Here is an 18,870-nt window from a genome sequence, read left to right as displayed (position 1 = left end):
TGTGTTTAATAAGTCTTCCAAATAATATTTGTCGGGGAGATGTCAGGCAGTGTAAGTGTAAGTGGCTGTGGCAGGGACACATCCTGTGATCCCATCCAAAGAACTCTCAAAAGACTAGCTTTCTTTTTTTTTTTTTTTTTTTGTTACTGTGATGCCATAACTTCTTGGCATTTTGTAAATATGTACAGTTATCTACAGGCTACCTATGAAAGCCAAGAGCTGACATGTAATTCTAGTGGCAGAATGCTGCTGGTGTTTAGAAGAATGGGGGATGAAAACTTCACTTTTCCACATCCCTTCCATAATCCACACTGGAGGGGCAGAGATGTACCAGAATACTGGTGAAGGACATCTTACAGATAGCGAAGTCACATTAGAAAATGCACTATAAGGAGAAGCCAACCAGCCCCGTATGGGTAGCTCAGGGAAGGATTTATTTGCTTTGGCTTAGCGGAGCCAGCATGCTTAAGCATAAACTTACTAGATGCAGGTCAGAGCCGAGAGGTTTTTGTGATGTTGCCTCCAAGACAAGAAGTGATTGAAAAACCTGGATACTGAGCAACGTATTTCTGAGACCCACCTGAATATCTCTCTAGCAGCTGGCTCAAGTTTAGCAGTACCAGTATGAAGATGAAGTTAATAAAACCAGGCAGACTTATGTTTTTTCTGTGTAATTGGGTACCTTTGCGCATATTTCTAGGGTGTTGTGCTGAACTCTGTGAGCTAACTCTTTGTGGAGCTGGTATGAATCCGCAGGGCTTATTAGCTGAGGTTCTGTGCTGTGAGAAAGCAGCTAAATTGCTGCTGAATCTCAGCTAGATGAGGAAGCAACCTTCTGCATTTACATAGTGCTGCCCTTAAGCAAAAGCAAGCGTGGAATGACCTTAGTTTCTCTACTTTCATAAGCTGATAAATTGCCCATCAAAAAAGAATAGTTTCTATATAAAGATCCCCATATCCAAGTTAATACTGAACCAATGTTCCTTTAAATTGCCTCTCATGAAAAGGACTTCCTGTACTACATGTGTAATTATTTGGTAAACTTTCACACACTTGGAGGTCTGAAACTATGCCTCTGTTGGAAAAAAATGGTAGGTTCTTCTGTCTTAAGAGAACAGTGATGGATTGGTTCCTTTTCGTTATAAACAGATGACATTCTAAAATTCAGCGCTCTTCTCTCTGGAACAAAACTGGCAAGCTTACAAACATCCTTCACAATCTCTCATATTAGTACTAGCCTATGGAGGATTGATAGCTCTCCAGGGTTTTCATTTACTTTTTGTTAAGAGGCTGTGCCTTAATCCTGGGCCAGTGCCGACATGGTCCAAACCCTAAAGCTACTAGAATAGCATATGGTGTCAGATGGCAGTGTCATTAACTGGTATCACTTGAACTGCCATTTAACAGTGCTGTGCTGTCCTGAGCCTGGGCCATAATGAAGCTTTGCTCTTTGAGACCCTCCAGATTGACTTCATGTTGAACTAATACCTCTAACTCAGTTCCATGTCAAATGTGAAGGAGAAGTGAGGAGCCTTCCAGCAGATACCATGGGGCTTTTTGAGTGATGTTTGAGTGCATGCCTCTTAGACAAATTATTCATGATCTGCTCTAAGACATCAGACAGAGGTCACATTTACCAGGGAAAACATTATTCTGAATGCACTTGCTAGCTTGATGCTTTTATTTCCACATAGTGAAAGAAGGGAGGAAACAATAAAAAAATCTTCAAAAAGTAAATAACATTATGACAGGTTATAATATTGTAATACTTAACTGGTATATTATGGCTTTCTGAATCATTGAGCCTTGAGGTATTTATGTGCACTAACAGAGAAGTACCTCACAGAAAGAAAAATGCTGAAGAACATTACCATATTACTGAATGCACCAGGGACAATATTATTTCCTGAAAAAGGCCAGTGTATGTGAAAAAGTAACATCAAGAAAATGCATCTCTGATGATGCTGGAGCAGTAATAGCTATGGCAACTATACTTTTTCACTATCAGCTGAGTAATATTCTGCATTTATATTGTGAACAAAGCCGCAGGACAGGCTTACAAGATTGGATGTGTCTTCATTTCATTAATGGAAAAACTGAACTCAGGATTTTTTAAATTTTTTTTTGAAAGCCATGATGAGCTTGTGAAAAAGGGTGGGAACAGAAGTAAAATCTGCCTTCCTATCTGTCCCTTTTACATATAAAAATTTCAACGTTTGTCCTTGGAGGCATTAAAAGGCATTCCACCCTAGCAGTTCTTAAAGCTCTTTCTAATGCACAGCCCTAAGAAGGACACAAAGATCACAGAATGGCTTTCCTCCGGTTTCATAATCAAAGACCTATTTCTAATTTCCACACGTAGCGCTAAGTAGTAATATTTTAGAACCATCATTCATTCCCATGGTAACATCCCCTGATATTACAAGCAGTTAATTATGTCGTTGCTGTGTGGTACACTGTGTGGTTTATTTACGGAAGGAGATAAACATTTAATGAAAGCATCTTTGAATATATGAACAAAATAAAAACTGCTGTTCTATCCCTCTGGTCTTTCCTCATGCTCTATGTAAAGAAAATGCAGTGTTAGCAGATATCTGATGAAACTTACAGAAATACAATGTTCATGGTAAAGAAATGTGATATCATTATATGGCAAAGAGAAGAATTCTGCCCAAGTTTTTAATTAAACAAAATTATTTTCTAAAAAGACATCATATGAAAATATACTTGGTATAACTGGAGTTGATATAAATAGATTATAAATAACTAGGGATTCAAAACAGAATAGATGACTTCATGGTTATTTTGATCATTTCTGAGCTACAACACAACATCTCTGTCATGAAGTAACTGCCCCTGACTGTCATCAGGATCCCCCTTGGAAGGGAAAGAACCTGAGAAAAGATGGCCAAAAAATTCTGACTGGAAACCACTAAAAGAACATTCTATAATTGTTTGACATTCTGATTTATAGTCCCAATTAAATAATTCTGTTGTGAATGGTCACTGGATATGCATTTTTATAAGCTTCAATTAATATTGTTTTGTTAAAAAGTGACCTGCAAATATAACGCAGTCAATACAGGAAAAAAGAATATTGGTTGAGTAATAATGTCTGAAAAAACTTTAAAATGTCAATCTAAAAAAATGTGGCATATTTAAAAATAAGAATCTTAAACCTTATCAAATTTAAAAGGCAGGCCTTAGACTAAAAACTGACTTATTGATAATTCTTTAAAATGTTGTCTAACTCTTTCTTGAGGGAATTAGTTCTGGAAGGCTCCTCAAATTTTACATATCTGTATGTTTTTATCAATAATTTAGACAACTATTAAATGTATGATGGCTAAGTCTGCAGTTGGAGTGGTAGAAGAAAACAGAGTACATTGCAGTTAGTTACCTGCATTGTTCAGTTAAAAAGCCAAATGACAAGAAGTGAATTTTAATATAATCGAATGCAAAGAACACATACAGAAATAAACATTTCCTGAATTTACCTACAGGATAAAATCTTCTGTTTAGAAAGCTGTGATTCACCAAATTTTAAAGGTCATAATGGATTATCACCTCAACCTATCACTGTATGAAAGAGCAGTAATGTGATGCTGCATTAAAAATGTTTAAAAAGAGGAATACCACATAAGAGTAGAGAGGTGACCTTGCCTTTGCCAAGTAACCACTTTGCTGAGCCCAGTGCTGGTACAGCATATCCTGATCTGATTAACCCACTTCAAAAGGCGTATGAAAACCCTGAAGAATTCAAAGGAAGACCACAAAAATGAGCGGGTCTAAAAAGCAACCCATATAAAATGAATCTTAAAGTGTCCTACCTAGCAAAGACAGTGTTGGGAGATTACTTAATCACTGTGTATAGGTAAGTTAGTTAAATGAAGATTTTCAACCTTGCCAGCAAGAATGCTACAAGAGCCAAAAGCTGGATGATGAAGTCAGAAAAATTCAGCCTCACAGGAAGAAGTAATATCCTTTAAGTTAAGTGTCCCGACAGATTACAGGAGGAGCGATATAATTCATCTGCTCTGCAGTCTCTGAATTGAAGCAATTTTCATGGCTAAGAGATACCTGGGGGAGAATCAGACCAGGTGCAGTAGCAGCCCCCGCTAACTTTTCCCTTAACCCTGAAATGACCAGATATGCTCTGAGTTTTATTTTGCTGCCATTCCCTGCAGCCCCGAGCAGTGGATGGACACTGGAGAAAATTCTGGGGGGGTATTCCATGATGTTATAGAGAATCCATTTCCTTGGACAGCCTGATGGCGTGTGCTGCTCAGATCACCAGGATGAACGTGACAGACAGATTTCAGGTCAGAAGGGATTTTGCACAGGTCAGACCAGCAAGAATCCTGGTGGTTTTTTTCCTGCCTTCCCGTGGATCATCTGCTGGCTGATTTGGGGATACCCAACCTCATCAGTTTGCTACAAGCGCAGAAGCTGTGAAGGTTGGTGGTATCTCAGGCTTTAAACACATCAGTGCAATCCAAATTTACAAAGTTAATAGCCCATGATGTTGACAAGACACTCAGGAATATTGTGAAGAAGTACAGGGAGTGGGACTTAGAAGAAACTAGGCTGGAAGGCTCTGAGAGCGCTGCAGGGGTGCCACGATGCACCCGATGCAGCCCTGCAGCCAAAGCTGTATAGGCGATGGCCTTCCCTGTCCTGCGAGGGTAACAAACTGCTCCACAATGCTGCCGGGAGACTACGGGCCTTAAATGTTTTCGCTTCTAATGTATTTGGGGAAAAGAATTTATCACCTGGATATTATCATAAATCTTTTGCTTTCATTTCATGGATGCAGTGCTGAAAAGCAGACTCCTTCAAGTATCTTTGTCTGGGCTTATTCTGGTCTCTAGTCCAGAGCCATAGCTGGTGAAATGCTTATGCTTGTACTTGAACTGATACCCCGGCTAAGCAGCCCTCGTCTTGTTTTCTAAAGGAAAGAAACTTCAGCTTTTCTTCTTGACACAGTAATCTTTTGCCCATCATTTCAGTAGTAATAATTTATCCCTTTTGCTTGCTTCAAGTGTCATCATTGCTCATGTGCCCTCACAGAAGCAATACAATATATCTGACTAAAGCTGTTGGGGTTAGAGGTTTACACTTGGCTTTTGAAGGCTGTGATTCCAAACTTTCAAATAACACAGTATTTATAGCTTTTCCTAGGCTCATAACAGTGGCTACTAAAACACTCACATAAAAGAAAATGAAAATACAAGTATAATGTAGCTTTCACATCTGATCTTTTTGACCTGGCAAACTTAGGTATCATATACTTAGTTCTACCCACTGAAATATTCACCTTTAATTTATTTTGCTCAGATGTTGCAGGCCGCAAATAAACCTTAAAATCAATGCAGTTGTGCCCTGATTTTTTAACAACAGAGCTTTTTCACATAACTAAATATACTAACTTTTGGAGTTCAGTTCAACAGTTTAAAAATTCTGCTTTTATCAAAGCATAGCTAAGCATATTTACACCTGAATTGATTTAAGCTTTTTGTTTACTTTCTCTGATTTGTCTTGGCAATATCTAAGTCGAATTTTAGATTGGAGTCTTTGCTGATTCTGTTCCCAATGTACTGACTTCTATCTTACTATATTTCTCCTGGTCTGAGTGAAGTATTACAAACTAGCCAGCCTATAGTAACACATTTTTACATACTGAAGGTGATCAGCATAGACTGTGAAGATGCTACATTTAATGAAAGCATTATGAATTTTATGCAACTATCACTGCATGCATCAAGTATCATTCTGGGACTGTTGAACTGCATATGGGCTTAAAAAGTGTAAGCTCACATGCTGTGAGCTCCAGCATGTCTCTTACAATACAAGAAATCTTAGGAACAGACAAAGGGCATCTGTGCCAAAATGCCTCTACATTTTTTTAACTTCATCAGTGGCTATCATACTCCCAAGTTTAAAAGTATGACAGTAAAAAGATACAGTGTTTGGCAGCATCTGATAGAACAACTGGGTACATCAATTCAATTTTCTTCATGGCTTATAAAATAATATGCACTGTACTACATAAATATTATTTTAGTTCTAATACAAACATGAAAAAAGCCTTTGCAAAGATTTACAGGTTAATACAGGGTACTGCACTTACCAAGATGTGTGTTCATCATCTTTGCGCAATATTTGCACATGGCTTCCAAGTCATTTAGTTGTCCTTGTAGAAATGAAATCTGGGCCTCCAATTCCTCCTCCTGCAATTAAGAGGTTATTAGCATTAAAACCCACCTTTTTATGATGCACAGTAAAATTGGTAAGCTAACCCTTGACATGCTTATATATCTTCTAGTTTTTCCTATTCCTTTGCTCTTGAGAAAATTTTGGAAATAAAGAGAATCACCTTCCAACTGTATTTATCAAAAGACCTTTAAATTCTTTTGTCATTTCATTGAAAAAGGGTTCGGTTTTAATGTTTCAGCATTTATTAACACTACCCGTTTACCTTGTAAGAAGTCTAATAAAAATCTGCCTATGTTGATCCAAGAAAGGTTAACAATTCATATTTCTTTTACAGATTAGCTACCTGGTTTTGCTTCTGCAAACACAGTACCACAGCAATGGGTGAAAAAACTCACCAATTGAGAAAAATTTTCATTTCTGGCAGAGTAATTTCCACAGCAATTCCTTTGAAACCTCAGAAAAATTCCCTTTTTTTATTTCAAGGCATGTATTTCATGAGACCTAATACCATACCTCAAGGATGCATTACTACCATGTATTTTGGCATATTCATTTCTGTAACACATCATGCTCTATCTGTATAAAAAAACTGCACAGCCAACTGCAATTCCACACAATGTCTTATACAAGATTTAGGTGAAAACTATTTTCAACTCACATATTATAAAGCGCTAACTCTAAATTATTAGGTTATGTTTAATAAATATGCATCAAGTGTAATTTAAAATATTAATTAAAAAAAAAGATTCTTGATTTTAAGGCCCGGGAGAAGCACTATTATCTAGCCACATGCCCTGTGTAAGCAATGGGAACTACCTCAGCCAAAGAACTCATCTTTGGACTCCTTTCTTTGCCAGTTTACAAATGCATCCAGTCTTGACTTCGAAGACCATACTGCAGGTGGAAGTTCACTATTCCTTTAGAAAAATTCCTTCAAAGCTTAGTCACATACAGTATTAAGCAGTTTTTTGTTTGTTTAAGTATGCAATTTAATTCAAGCAGATAAAGGCAAAGTAACTTTTTAGCTTCCTGGCTTTTTCTTAGGAGTTTTGCAGTTCTATCATACTTGTTTGATGGAGATTGCTGAACATTACTGTATGAATTACTTTTCAAATTAATAAAATCCAAAACTGATCAGCAAGAACAAAGAGAATGAATCATTCATGATTTAAAGGTACAAGTGATCTTAATTTCCATTAGAAACTGAGTCAGAGCCAAGCAAAGGAAACTTTGCACTAATATAGCATATATCCAAAAGCAATTGATCAAGAAAAAGAAATTTAACAGTAGCATCTTGCAAGATCTACCAATATAACTTTTTTGTCACACTTACAATCTACACACATTAAACATTTTTTCTTTGCTATTTCCTTAAATTAATATGCCCTTACTTTATTTTACTCAACCTTATACTTTGACCACTTAAGCCTCAATGGAATTGATTTTATATTGCCAACTTATAGTTGCTGAAAGACTAACCCCTTTCGAAGTCTGCAGTTCTGTCACAGCCTATACAAGTCTATCATCTGCACTGCTATTTCTATTCAAGCACTGTCCCTTAAAGAAGACCTTTTCCTAGTGCATACGGCTAGTGATTGCAAGAGATAATCTACCATAAATTTTAAATTCCCAGTGCATTGCAAGTGCAGCTGTAAGATAGGGAAAGGTGACAATATTTGAGTATTTTACCATAAAATAACAATCAAATTCTTAAGTCATTAGCCAGTAATTGAAACCCAGTTTATCTCCTACAAGTGAATAAGCAAATTTAACTTCTGGTAATAAGTATTTCCATGTTTCCAAGACTATTTTTTCTTATTCACAGATCAGAACTGCAGTAAGTTGATTTTAAAATGCTTTTAGACAGCTCTATCACTTGGGCAGATTCTGAAACTAACCTTTTCAACTGTACAACAGTACCTCTCCATTTGGCAAGGGAGACCTGTGCTGAGTGAACACCGTTCTTTCAGCTCATTAGGATCCAGCATGGGGGCCAGAAACGTTCAGCATACCCAGCACTCACAAAGGAGGGTGCTGTGGCTGGGAACTCACAGGCAGTGCAAGAGGTTTTCTGCCAAGTGGGAAATCTTGCACAAGGCTGAGTGAATGCACTTGGCGTTCCTGACTGCTCTGGCACCCTCAGGAAGGGCACCAAGGAACGCTGCCAGCGGGATGTGCAAATAAGCAAGACGGTTAACTTGGCACTTGACACACGAGACACCCAGATGTGCTGTTTGCATAAGAAGACAACACCCAAACGGTGATGACTTGCTACAAGACATAAGCCCTGCCCCTGCCGTCACCAGCAGTGCTGTGGCAACCTCTGTGCACAAGGACCCCTGAGGGTGACCTCCCTGGAGGGAGGTTTGCTCTGTTGCAGTCACCGCAGCAGCAGCTGAGAAGCTGCAAGAGGTGGCAAGTGTGTTTCATTGCATCGGGGGTGACTGACAGGATCTTTCAAGGTGTAAAAGCTTATGCAACAGATGGGGAAGGTACAACTGAGGCAAGATGCAGTGGGAAGAAGACATGCACTCCTAAGGGGGTGGAAACTGGAAGCTTGTGACTTCTGGCCAGCAGGAGGGCTGCCCAGTGGTGCACAGCCCAGGCAGCAGAGGGGAAGAACAAGCTCCCTCAAAGGAAGAATCCAGGTTGGACGCTGTATCAGAGCACTACCAAGAGAAAGTGATGAGTGACAGTGAGCGGTTGGTGACTCTCTTCCAGCCAGACTCATCAGCTAGGGAGGTTTCTTGCTTGGATGGAGCCTCAATCTGTGGTGTTGCCGAAAGACTGCTTGGGGTCACCTAATGTTCCGATTTTTTTTCTGCTTATTCATGCATACACCGATGACATGGTGATGTGAAACCATTTCAGTTCAAAAGGGACTGTAGGGCTCCTTAGCAAGGGTGAAGGGAACAGGAATCCTGGTAGTGTTTCTCGTTAATCCTATGGCAAAAGGGAAAAGCCTGGATAGCAGCAGATGTATCCCGCAGACCACATATGGCTACATATTTGGTGGCACTAGCTGGGCTTCAACTATTTTGCTTGTGGCACCCAATTTGAGGAGGAAAGACAACCTAGGGAATAGGTCTACCTGCCAAAGACAGGCAAGAACATCTTTGTGAACAGACTTGCTCATCGAGTGCGGAGGACTTTCTCATAGAACAGGGACCTAACCCAAAACACATGAGGAAGCAGCATATATGGACAAGGTATGCAGAAGGTCCACTTGGGTGAGTAAGGAGCTTCTTAATGAACTAAAATGGGAAAAGCACATATGAAGATGGAAATGGTGGAAATGGAGAGCAGATATGTAGAAACAATGACAGGAAACAAAAGACAAGCACACAACCATTGTTTGGGCACAAGAACAAAACTAGGAAGGACAAAACCCAGATGGAACTAAAATTAATGGAGGACATTAAAGGGTAACAAGAAGGAATTTTACAAGTACAAGAGCAGCAAAAGGAGGTTCAAAGAAAATGTAGGTCTATTCCTTACTAGGGGAGGTAAGATAATGATAGATGATTGTCCTGGTTTCAGCTGGGATAGAGTTAACTGTCTCCCTAGTAGCTGGTACAGTGCTGTGTTTTGAGTTCAGTATGTGAAGAATGTTGATAACACTGATGTTTTCAGTTGTTGCTCAGTAGTGTTTAGACTATAGTCAAGGATTTTTCAGCTTCTCATGCCCAGCCAGGGCACCTGACCCAAACTGGCCAACAGTGTATTCCATACCATGGGACGTCCCATCTAGTTTAGGAACTGGGAAGTGGGGGCAGGGATTCGCGGCTTGGGGACTGGCTGGGTGTTGGTCGGCAGGTGGTGAGCAATTGCCCTGTGCATCATTTGTACATTTCAATCCTTTTATTACTACTGTTGTCATTTTATTAGTGTTATCTTTATTAGTTTCTTCTTTTCTGTTCTATTAAACCGTTCTTATCTCAACCCAGGAGTTTTACTTCTTTTCCTGATTTTCTCCCCCATCCCACTGGATGGGGGGGGAGTGAGTGAGCGGCTGCGTGGTGCTTAGTTGCTGGCTGGGGTTAAACCACGACAATGATACAGAAAAAGCTGCAGCACTCCATACCATTTTTGCCTTTCACTTTTTAGGCCAAGCCTGCTCCCAGACCTCTGCATGTACAGTTTGGGAAGGAGAGGGGTAGCTAAGAGTGGGGGCGGGCAATAGGTTGGTGAATACCTGAAGAAGCAGTATGCGTTCAAATACATGGGGCCACGTGGGATACACCCATGGGTGCTGAAAAAGCTGACGATGTGATTGCAGCACCACTGGCTATCATCCATGAAAAATCACTGCTATTCCAGGACACCCTTGATGACTGGAGAAAGGTTAATTTTACAACCATATTAAAGAAAAGTGAGAAGGAGGATCTAAGAAACTATACAATGGTTGGCTTCACCTTAGTCCTTGGCAAAATTGTAGAGCATGTCCTCTTGGAATCAATTTCCAACATGTAAAGGACAAGACAATAATTGAGAAAAGTCAACAAGGACTTACCAAGAGCAAAGCATGCTTGACCAATCTGGTTGTCTGCTATGATGAAATGACTGGCCACGCAGATGAAGGGAGAGGAGTGAATGCAATATATTTTTACTTTAGTTAGACTTTGACACTTATTTCCAAAAGCATCATCATTTATAATATGACAAAGTATGGGCTGAAGGAAAGGATTGTAGGTGGGCTGAAAATTGGTCAGACCCCCAAGCTCCAAGAGTAGAGTCAATGTCTTGATGTCAAGTTGCTGGTTGGAAATGAGCACAGTAACCAATGGACTGCTCTGAAGATACTGTTCAGTATCTTCAACAGCCCATATGAGGGGACAGAATGTAGACTCAGTAGATTTTCAGATGATGTAAAATCAGGAGATGCGGCTGCCGTGCTGATTGGTAGAACTTCAGTTCAGAAACACCGTGCAACACTCAAAGCCTAGGCAAAAGAAACCTTTCTGAGGTTTCTGTTTCAGAAACTTCAATAAGTGCAAAATTCTGCACCTGAGGAGAAAACATCCAATGCACCAGTGCAGACAGCGAAGGAAGTTGCTATGTTTCAGGCCTGCTGAAAAGGATCTGGAGGCTACAGTGGCTGCTGAGTTGTTTATAAACTAATAAAGTTCTCTTACCACAAATAACGTAAACAGTTCACTGGGCTACACTAGGAGGAATGTGGTCAGCAGATCCAGGAAAGTCATTGCCCCCCACTACTCAGTGCTTGCGAGCCCTCACCTTGAATAATGTTTTGGGCCTCCAGTTCAAGAAGGATGTTGAGAAACTGGAGAGGGTCCAGCGCAGGGCTACTATGATGGTTACAGGTCTAGAGGACAGGGTGAGGGAGCTGGGCTTGTTTATTTTGGCAAAGAGGAGCCTAAGGGGGATCTGCTGGGAGCCTGCAACTACACGGAACTAAAAAGATGTCTTCAAACTCTTCCCAGGCGTGGCAGATGATATAGAAGGGACCACGGCCCAGAATTGCCCCTCGGGAGGTTCAGATTGGTCATTAGGAAAACATTCTTCATTAGAAGAGCAGTGCAGCACTGGACGAGGTTACTCATAGAAGTGGTAGAGTTTCTGTTTGAAGTCACTGACTTAATCCAATATTAGTGACTGTCCTGCTCCAAGTAGCACCTTGAGCAGAGGTCTCTTCTAATCAACATATCTAAGACTAATCTTTCCACAGTATCTTTCTAAAACTGTTCTGCAAATTATGAAAGTTTTTATGTTTTGAGAAGGTAAGCAGCAAAATCACAAAGCCTCTCAGAAAAAAATGATAATTTTTTTCAGTATTCTAAAGTCAAATTCTTCAGCAGTAATAGACGCAACAACTGATTTATAGCCAGCATTGTGCAGATGCTCTCGATTCTTGTCCAGACAGTATTCACTGTGCTTTTCTCTAAGTGCCAACTTTTGTGTTTCACTGTGCTGAGAAAGTGAGTATCCTGGATACGATTTTTATTTTGTGTACAAATAGCAGTGCTGATTTGATCTCTCTTATGCATGAACAGAGACTTAAAATTTTTTTAAACAGGCCAAATGTAAGTCAAGGGAAAAACATTATGGTCTATGCTTCCTTGAGAAACTGACCTTTTAGCTGATCTGACACACACAGTACCAGAAACATGTGAACAGTGATTCAAACTCATTCAGCCACAGCTCTCAAAGGTTAACCAGTTGACCACAAAATAAAAATCAATCACTTAAATAACTAACCAAAATAAAAAATCAATGTTAACTTACTGAACAACATGTCCTATAAAGCATATAAGCGCAACATTTTCTAATATTGGGAGCTGCATTATGAGGAAGAAAAACAAATCAAGCAGCAAATCAAACAAAGGAATCACTGCATCAGATGTGGCAGACCAAGATGTGCAAATTTAATGATGCAGTCTTGCAGAAAAACAACTTAATAATACTTTCTGAAAATTTAGTCCCAGAGTCCTCAAAAAACTTTTCCACACCTTCCACATTCCAGATGATGTAGAGCCTTAAAGATAATCAGTAACATCTTGAATTGAATAACAGAATGAAAAGAAAGTGGATTATTTGTGATGCCACATTGATTTACATTTCACTAACAATATAAAGCAGGCTAGTATTTATGTCTCCAGTCAAAGCAAGACTCTATTTGACTGCCTCCATATACACATCTCCAACTATTTTCCTTGTTGTGGCAAGACTGAATCTGCAAAAAACTTGACTTACATTTATGTTTCTCATATTTGTCTTTCTTCTTATCCACATCCAGGACTTTGCTTAGATTGTTACATTTCCCTTTTTCTTTTCCCATGAAAACTAATTCCTTTATGATTAATTATTTGCCATTTCTTTGCTATTTTTTTTTCCCAGTCTATACAGTTCTGGTGCTCCCCATTTGTCCAAAGCTCGCTCTTCTCTTTTTATTACTTTTCCTTTCATCTATCTTCTCACCTTTACAAAGACAGCTATGGAAATAAATTTTTTATATCCTTCCTTCTCTCCTGAGCTCATAATGAGATCAGCGATGCCTCTATCATACCCCGTTTTTCATCACATTTTACTGTTTCAGAAAACCAGCTGTGACTAACTGAAAGTGGCCAGCACCTTCAAGAACAGATTGCAGAAAGTTTTACAGTTTTGACATTGTAATCCTATCCTTTTACAGCTCATCGCTTTACAAGCTGCAATAAGGTTTGCGGACATAGGTAAGGGCACTGGAATTTAGCATCCTACACAAGCCAAGGTCTGAAGAAATATAGTTTTGGAAGAAGCCACTCTTTCTCAGCCTTGTTTTTATCAGTTTAAACAATTTTTCTCCCAAATACATGACATGTAGCTTAACACAGAAGTATGGAAAACAGGGAATATGAACTCACAAAATCAGGACTGTAACATCTTTCTCTCTTTCTTTTTTTTTCTTTCTTTCTTTCTTTCATTCATTCTTTCTTTCTTTCATAATACCATGTAGTTTTCAGTTTTACTGTTCAGGAAATGAAAGAAAAATTGTATTTTTGTCTGTTTTACTCATGTAGAAACTCAAGGAAGAGTAAACTCTGTTGTCAAAGGCTTACAACATTATATGTCCAAGCACTTCATTCATGAACTCTCAGAACGGCAAAACTCCATTCATCTTAAAGCTGAATCCTGAATATGAATTAATTCGGCAGCACTACCAAGTGTTAAATGCAGCGGAAAAGAAACTATCTTCAGAGAAGAGTATTTAAAGGTATTTAAGGTGCTCAAGCAATAATGCTGCAATTTAAAACATAGCACAAAAAGTGACAGAACTGTGTGGGAGGAACGGCCCAGTCTTCCTGGTGTCTTGTCTGATGCTGGCCAATGATGGGTTGGGTAAAGTGTAATGAAAAAGGTATGTCATGATACAAACATGTAATGGTACTGCCCAGAATACTCTCCCAAGCTACACAGATTTGCAGATCAGGGATTTCTTGAACCAGAGGTGGGTTTTTCTTGTAGTTAATAGTCCCTGGACTTTTCCTATACTAATTTGCCTGGTAACATTTTCAGTTCTTTCAGTATTCATAGTAAGAGCAGTAAGGAAACATCCCCTGAGCTCTTGGCAAATTGGCAGGGCAAATTAGAAAAGAATTCTGATGAGGTATTGAAACATTTAGAGGAAAATAATGAGAAAAATGAGATCGATGCAAGGAAATCCTGAAGCCAGGGACTTGCTAAGAGTCTTACCAGTACTTAAGTCTTATTCATAAAATATTCACAGAGTATACCTTTTGGATATTGGTAGCATTTTACATGTCAAACAAGGTTCAGATGCATGGCATAAATTGCTTTCTCATTTAATTTTATGCAAATTTCCCCAGAGTAAAAAGCAGTAGTTACTGTTTCCATTTTGTGAGTATTTAGTTTTCAATTTTGAATTTACCAATTAAATACAAGATTTAACCTTTTAATCTTGAACTCCTGACAGCTGAATGTTTGTTGACACCCCCATAATTTTTTTATGGTCTATGCCAGCCACAGAATAGTCTACAGCATATGCTGACATTTAAACCAGAAACCACTGTTTCTGAGCAATGAATTACATACAGTAGAATTAAAAAAAAAAAAATTAATTTACTGATTTAACTTATCTATTATTTAATTTTATCACTCATGGGCCCTCATCAGAACCAAGACCTTGCTCTGCTGGGTGCTGTACAAACATAAAGAAGAACCCGGCTTCTCTAAAGGACTTAACAGTGTAAGCCAAGAGACAACAGATGGCTGCAGACAGACATATGGGGAGGACATGGAAACAATATGGCTATATTAGTCAGTCTTATAGACATGGCTTCAGCATGTTAGTAACCAAACCATTGTCAATGGAAAGGTGGAATTTTTAGGAGAGTTTTCATAAGGCATTTGCTTTGCAGATGTTTAGAGAAAGTTTCTTCTACGTGGAAGGGGCTGTGAAATGATTAGATACAAGTTCACCAAGCATATCAGAGTACATCTGGGGACATCAGAGTAAGCACAAATGAATTAGGTAAAAAGTAATCCTTGAAGTTTAGGTTCAAAATACAGTGCTGTCAAAGTTAAAACATTTCAGGGCACAATGCACCCTCATCTGCTCAAATAAGTAAATTCAGAAGAATAATTACCTATTTTAAAACCTGAAACAGAACTGCCACTACATAATCTTTAGTGAACATTATGTCTGTGACAACCCTCTGAAAGGGGTGGGGGAATGAGACTGAGAAAAATAAGAAAATAAAATGAAGGATGAAAGAAAGGTCAACAAAATATCCATTGTGACTCCTAGAAGCCAAGCTAAATCAGGTTATATACCAACACTGGAAAAAAAATTAAAAAATTAAATTTTTTGGTTCAGAGGGCTCTGATTGAAAACAAATATCAAAACCAAGAAAGGAATTCTATAATACAGATAAAAATATTCAACTAGGATGAGACCAAGACAAATTTGGCAATAAATTAAAATGCTAGAAGGCATTCACCTGCAAAGGCACATGTTTTTGGGCATTAGTACAATCCTGACTTCCTCTGTGTGCTTTCAGTAACAACACAGAAAAGGATGGCATCGCACATTGCTTGCCCAAGCTATGCACATGTAAAGAGAACCAACAGATTATTGGTAAAGGATTAAATGAATAAATAAAAATTTCAGCCTTTCTGTACTTAACTTCCCCTATGAAACAGTGAACAAGCCGCAACAAAACTGAAAGGGTTGCAACTCTGATTCAGAATAGCCAATGACTCAGGAACTCTCTCTTCCAACATTCAAATTTCTAACACTCTAGAGTTAGCATTGTTCAAGGAGACCCACACTTTTTAAATGCAGGAAAAATTATGTTCTTCTTACTCTTCATAAATTTGAAGATGGGTAAAATATATATACATGTGTATTTTAATGCATTGTGAATCTGTAGCTTTTCTGAAATATAAGAAACAAGAATTCATGGCCAGCTATTTGTCCTCTTCTTCCAAACTAGAAAAGCTCTCTGTCCCTCTTCCCTGCCCTCTAGTTTTATGAGGACAGCAAGGTAAAAAAAAATTATTTATAATCAGTATTTATTTAAAATCTCTACTAAGAAGATTATAGTGACTTTGAGGCAAAATATCTGTTTCATTGTGTTGATGTATAATTACCTATTTATTTGATTTATTGTCTCTTAAAACACAGCTAAAAATATTTACATATAGTGACACTTGGAAGAAAGTGAAAGATAGAGCCTCAGAGGATCTCCCTTGCCCCCTGACAGATCCACTTCATTTCAATTAAAATCCTGAAAATAGCTGAAACTCTGGCTCACAGCTTCTAAACACCATGTCCTGCTGTTGAATTTCCTTCTTAAATAGTTCAAAGTCAATTTGCCAGTGTCATGCTGTTGGAGTCAGCTTAGTTTGCCACATCCCACCTTGCCTGGAGACGTTAGCGGTAAAGGACCATGGGTTGGAAATTTTCCAAAGCAGCTCCCACTGTCGAACCTATTACTGGAACAGCTTCCAGGTGCACCAGCCTCACTGTTGCAGAGCTAGAAACCAGCAACTGTGCTACTGGAGCAAGAGCAGGACTTGTTTTCATCTAACCTGGGTGTATTTTCCTCTTAAAAATACTCCACTTCTATGCTTAGATAATCTCTCCTTAGCAGGAAGATGGAGAAGGATAAACATGAATAACAGAGAAAGCTCTTGCCTAGAGACAAAGCAAGTAGGGATGGAAAGAAATCTCTTTTGCAAGCAGACACAAGACGTGTGAGACTCATCTACCTGCTGCCTGCATAAGTCCACCTGCTGGCACTGCACTATGGGACTGCCGAGAGACACTTTGAAAACAAAAACCACAAAAAGCTGGAAGATCTATGGAATGCACAAAACTGATTGTGGATGGGTAGGCACTGAACAACTGAGAAAATCGGTAGTATTTCACTTGGTAAGGGAATAGATAAGGACAGAAAGAGCTGTAGGGCAGTAGAAATTATTCCTTTGAAGAGAAATGCTGATAAAAGGTTTCTCTCAGTGCTGCTGTTGACATTGCTGACTTAATCAAATTGGAATATTTCTTCATAAACAATAACACTGAGATATTAATTTAGATGGTATGACTGTAAGTATTTTGGAAATAGCTATAAATAAACACATAGGCGAATGAGAATCCCATTTCCTCCATTATGTTTTAGTATCACATCTGACGGGCTTTCTGCCCATCTGGAACACACATTGCTGGCCTTTAATACTGCATAAGCCCACTGTGGCAAATGCAAGAGAAATGTGAGCAGGGGAAAAAAACACCACAATTTCATGATTTTTGAGCTCTCTGAAACAATGTCGTAAGTATTCCTGAATGCATATAAATATGGATATGGCATGATTAATATATAGATATTCTGCAATGAATAAAGTTCATGCTCCATACTTCAATATTATATTACTAAACTGTTTGGTTGAATGTTATTGAAATGGTTGATTAGGTGTAATGTACTTATGTAATTATGCTTCTTAATTTTGCTGCCTAAATAAGCAATTTAATATGCACACAGTAAAATTTTCTTTAAGCATCAGTTGCAAAAAAGTTTTGCTAACCCCTTCTCTGTTCAGGCTGGATGTATTTGACCTTTGATATGATTCCTAACATGATTGAGGATACAAACCAGACCAAGATCTTATTATTTAGTGTTTTTAGAATCACTGCTTACATCGTTCAGAGTTTAAGGAGGTAAAACTTAAGTATAGTGATTATGAAGGGACTGTAAATATACAACATTTACACTACATAGTTAAAAGACCAGAAGTACAAGTTTGTTGTTTTTATAGCAAATTATTTGATTTAACCAAACACAGTTAAAAATAAGAGTCAAGGTATTAAACACATACCTACAATTTAGTTCAGTGGGAAAAAAACCTTCCAAACACAGAAACCTTTTCAGCTCAACCCCAACCCACTCCCCCCCAACTAAAACAATAGCCTGATTTAGAGAGATGTTTCTCATCCATGTTCTCATCCATGTTTTTGTTGAGAGTTCAGTGCAGGTCTCTCAGCTCTTCACAGAAGTGGACAGTAATTTTGTGGTATCTTAAAAGAGCAAGATGAAGGGATGAAATTTCCACTGAAAAGGAAAAAAGGGCAGGTCAAATGACCAACACAGATCCTCAGATATATTTTCCTTTGCCACTGGGATGCTGAAACATTAACTTCATGATTAATGTATAGAAAGAGGATGCACAAAGCAAGTCCTGTACCTGCTGCTGGTAACATGACTGCTGTGGAGTGAAGGATCACACTTCTTGGCTCCTAAGTCACTTTGATCCTTTTGTAAACACTGCTGATTGATAGTCGTCTCATTCATTCATCATTTTGGTATTTTTAAAATTCTCCCTGACAATTTTAAAGGGCTGCCCAATAATTTTAGAAGTTCTTACTGCCTTCTTTCAAATGATATCATTCTAATTTGCTTCTGTGCAGAAGTTACTGGCAAGTGTAATTTAGCTGCATGTATCTGAAACTCTTGTACCAGAGAAAGACAACAGTTTATACTGACATTTTAAAAATCTTCCAAATGGCCCCACAGATCTGTTCTGTATACATGTTTATTGCTCATAATATGACAGAAAAAGCACTGCAGTGCCATTTGGGTTTTTATTCATGTTTTATTCTAAGCAATTAACTTCCTGTTTTTATCACAGTACAGT

At 38.5% G+C, this 18,870-nt stretch overlaps 1 protein-coding gene across 3 annotated transcripts in view; it reads right to left on the bottom strand.

Annotated features, from left to right (window-relative positions):
* Positions 1 to 18,870, bottom strand: part of TBC1D5 (TBC1 domain family member 5) — a 328,348-nt gene that overhangs the window by 22,564 nt on the left and 286,914 nt on the right. For all 3 annotated transcript variants that reach the window (XM_069772151.1, XM_069772135.1, XM_069772143.1), the window contains one exon: positions 6,131 to 6,230. In XM_069772151.1, the coding sequence (XP_069628252.1) occupies positions 6,131 to 6,230 (100 nt within the window). The remainder of the gene's footprint in view (positions 1 to 6,130; positions 6,231 to 18,870) is intronic.

The sequence above is a fragment of the Haliaeetus albicilla genome, chromosome 2 (assembly GCF_947461875.1).
Source record: "Haliaeetus albicilla chromosome 2, bHalAlb1.1, whole genome shotgun sequence".
Classification (NCBI taxonomy): Eukaryota; Metazoa; Chordata; class Aves; order Accipitriformes; family Accipitridae; genus Haliaeetus; species Haliaeetus albicilla.
Note: the sequence above shows the minus strand (reverse complement) of the source record. Positions and strands in the feature narration are given on the sequence as shown.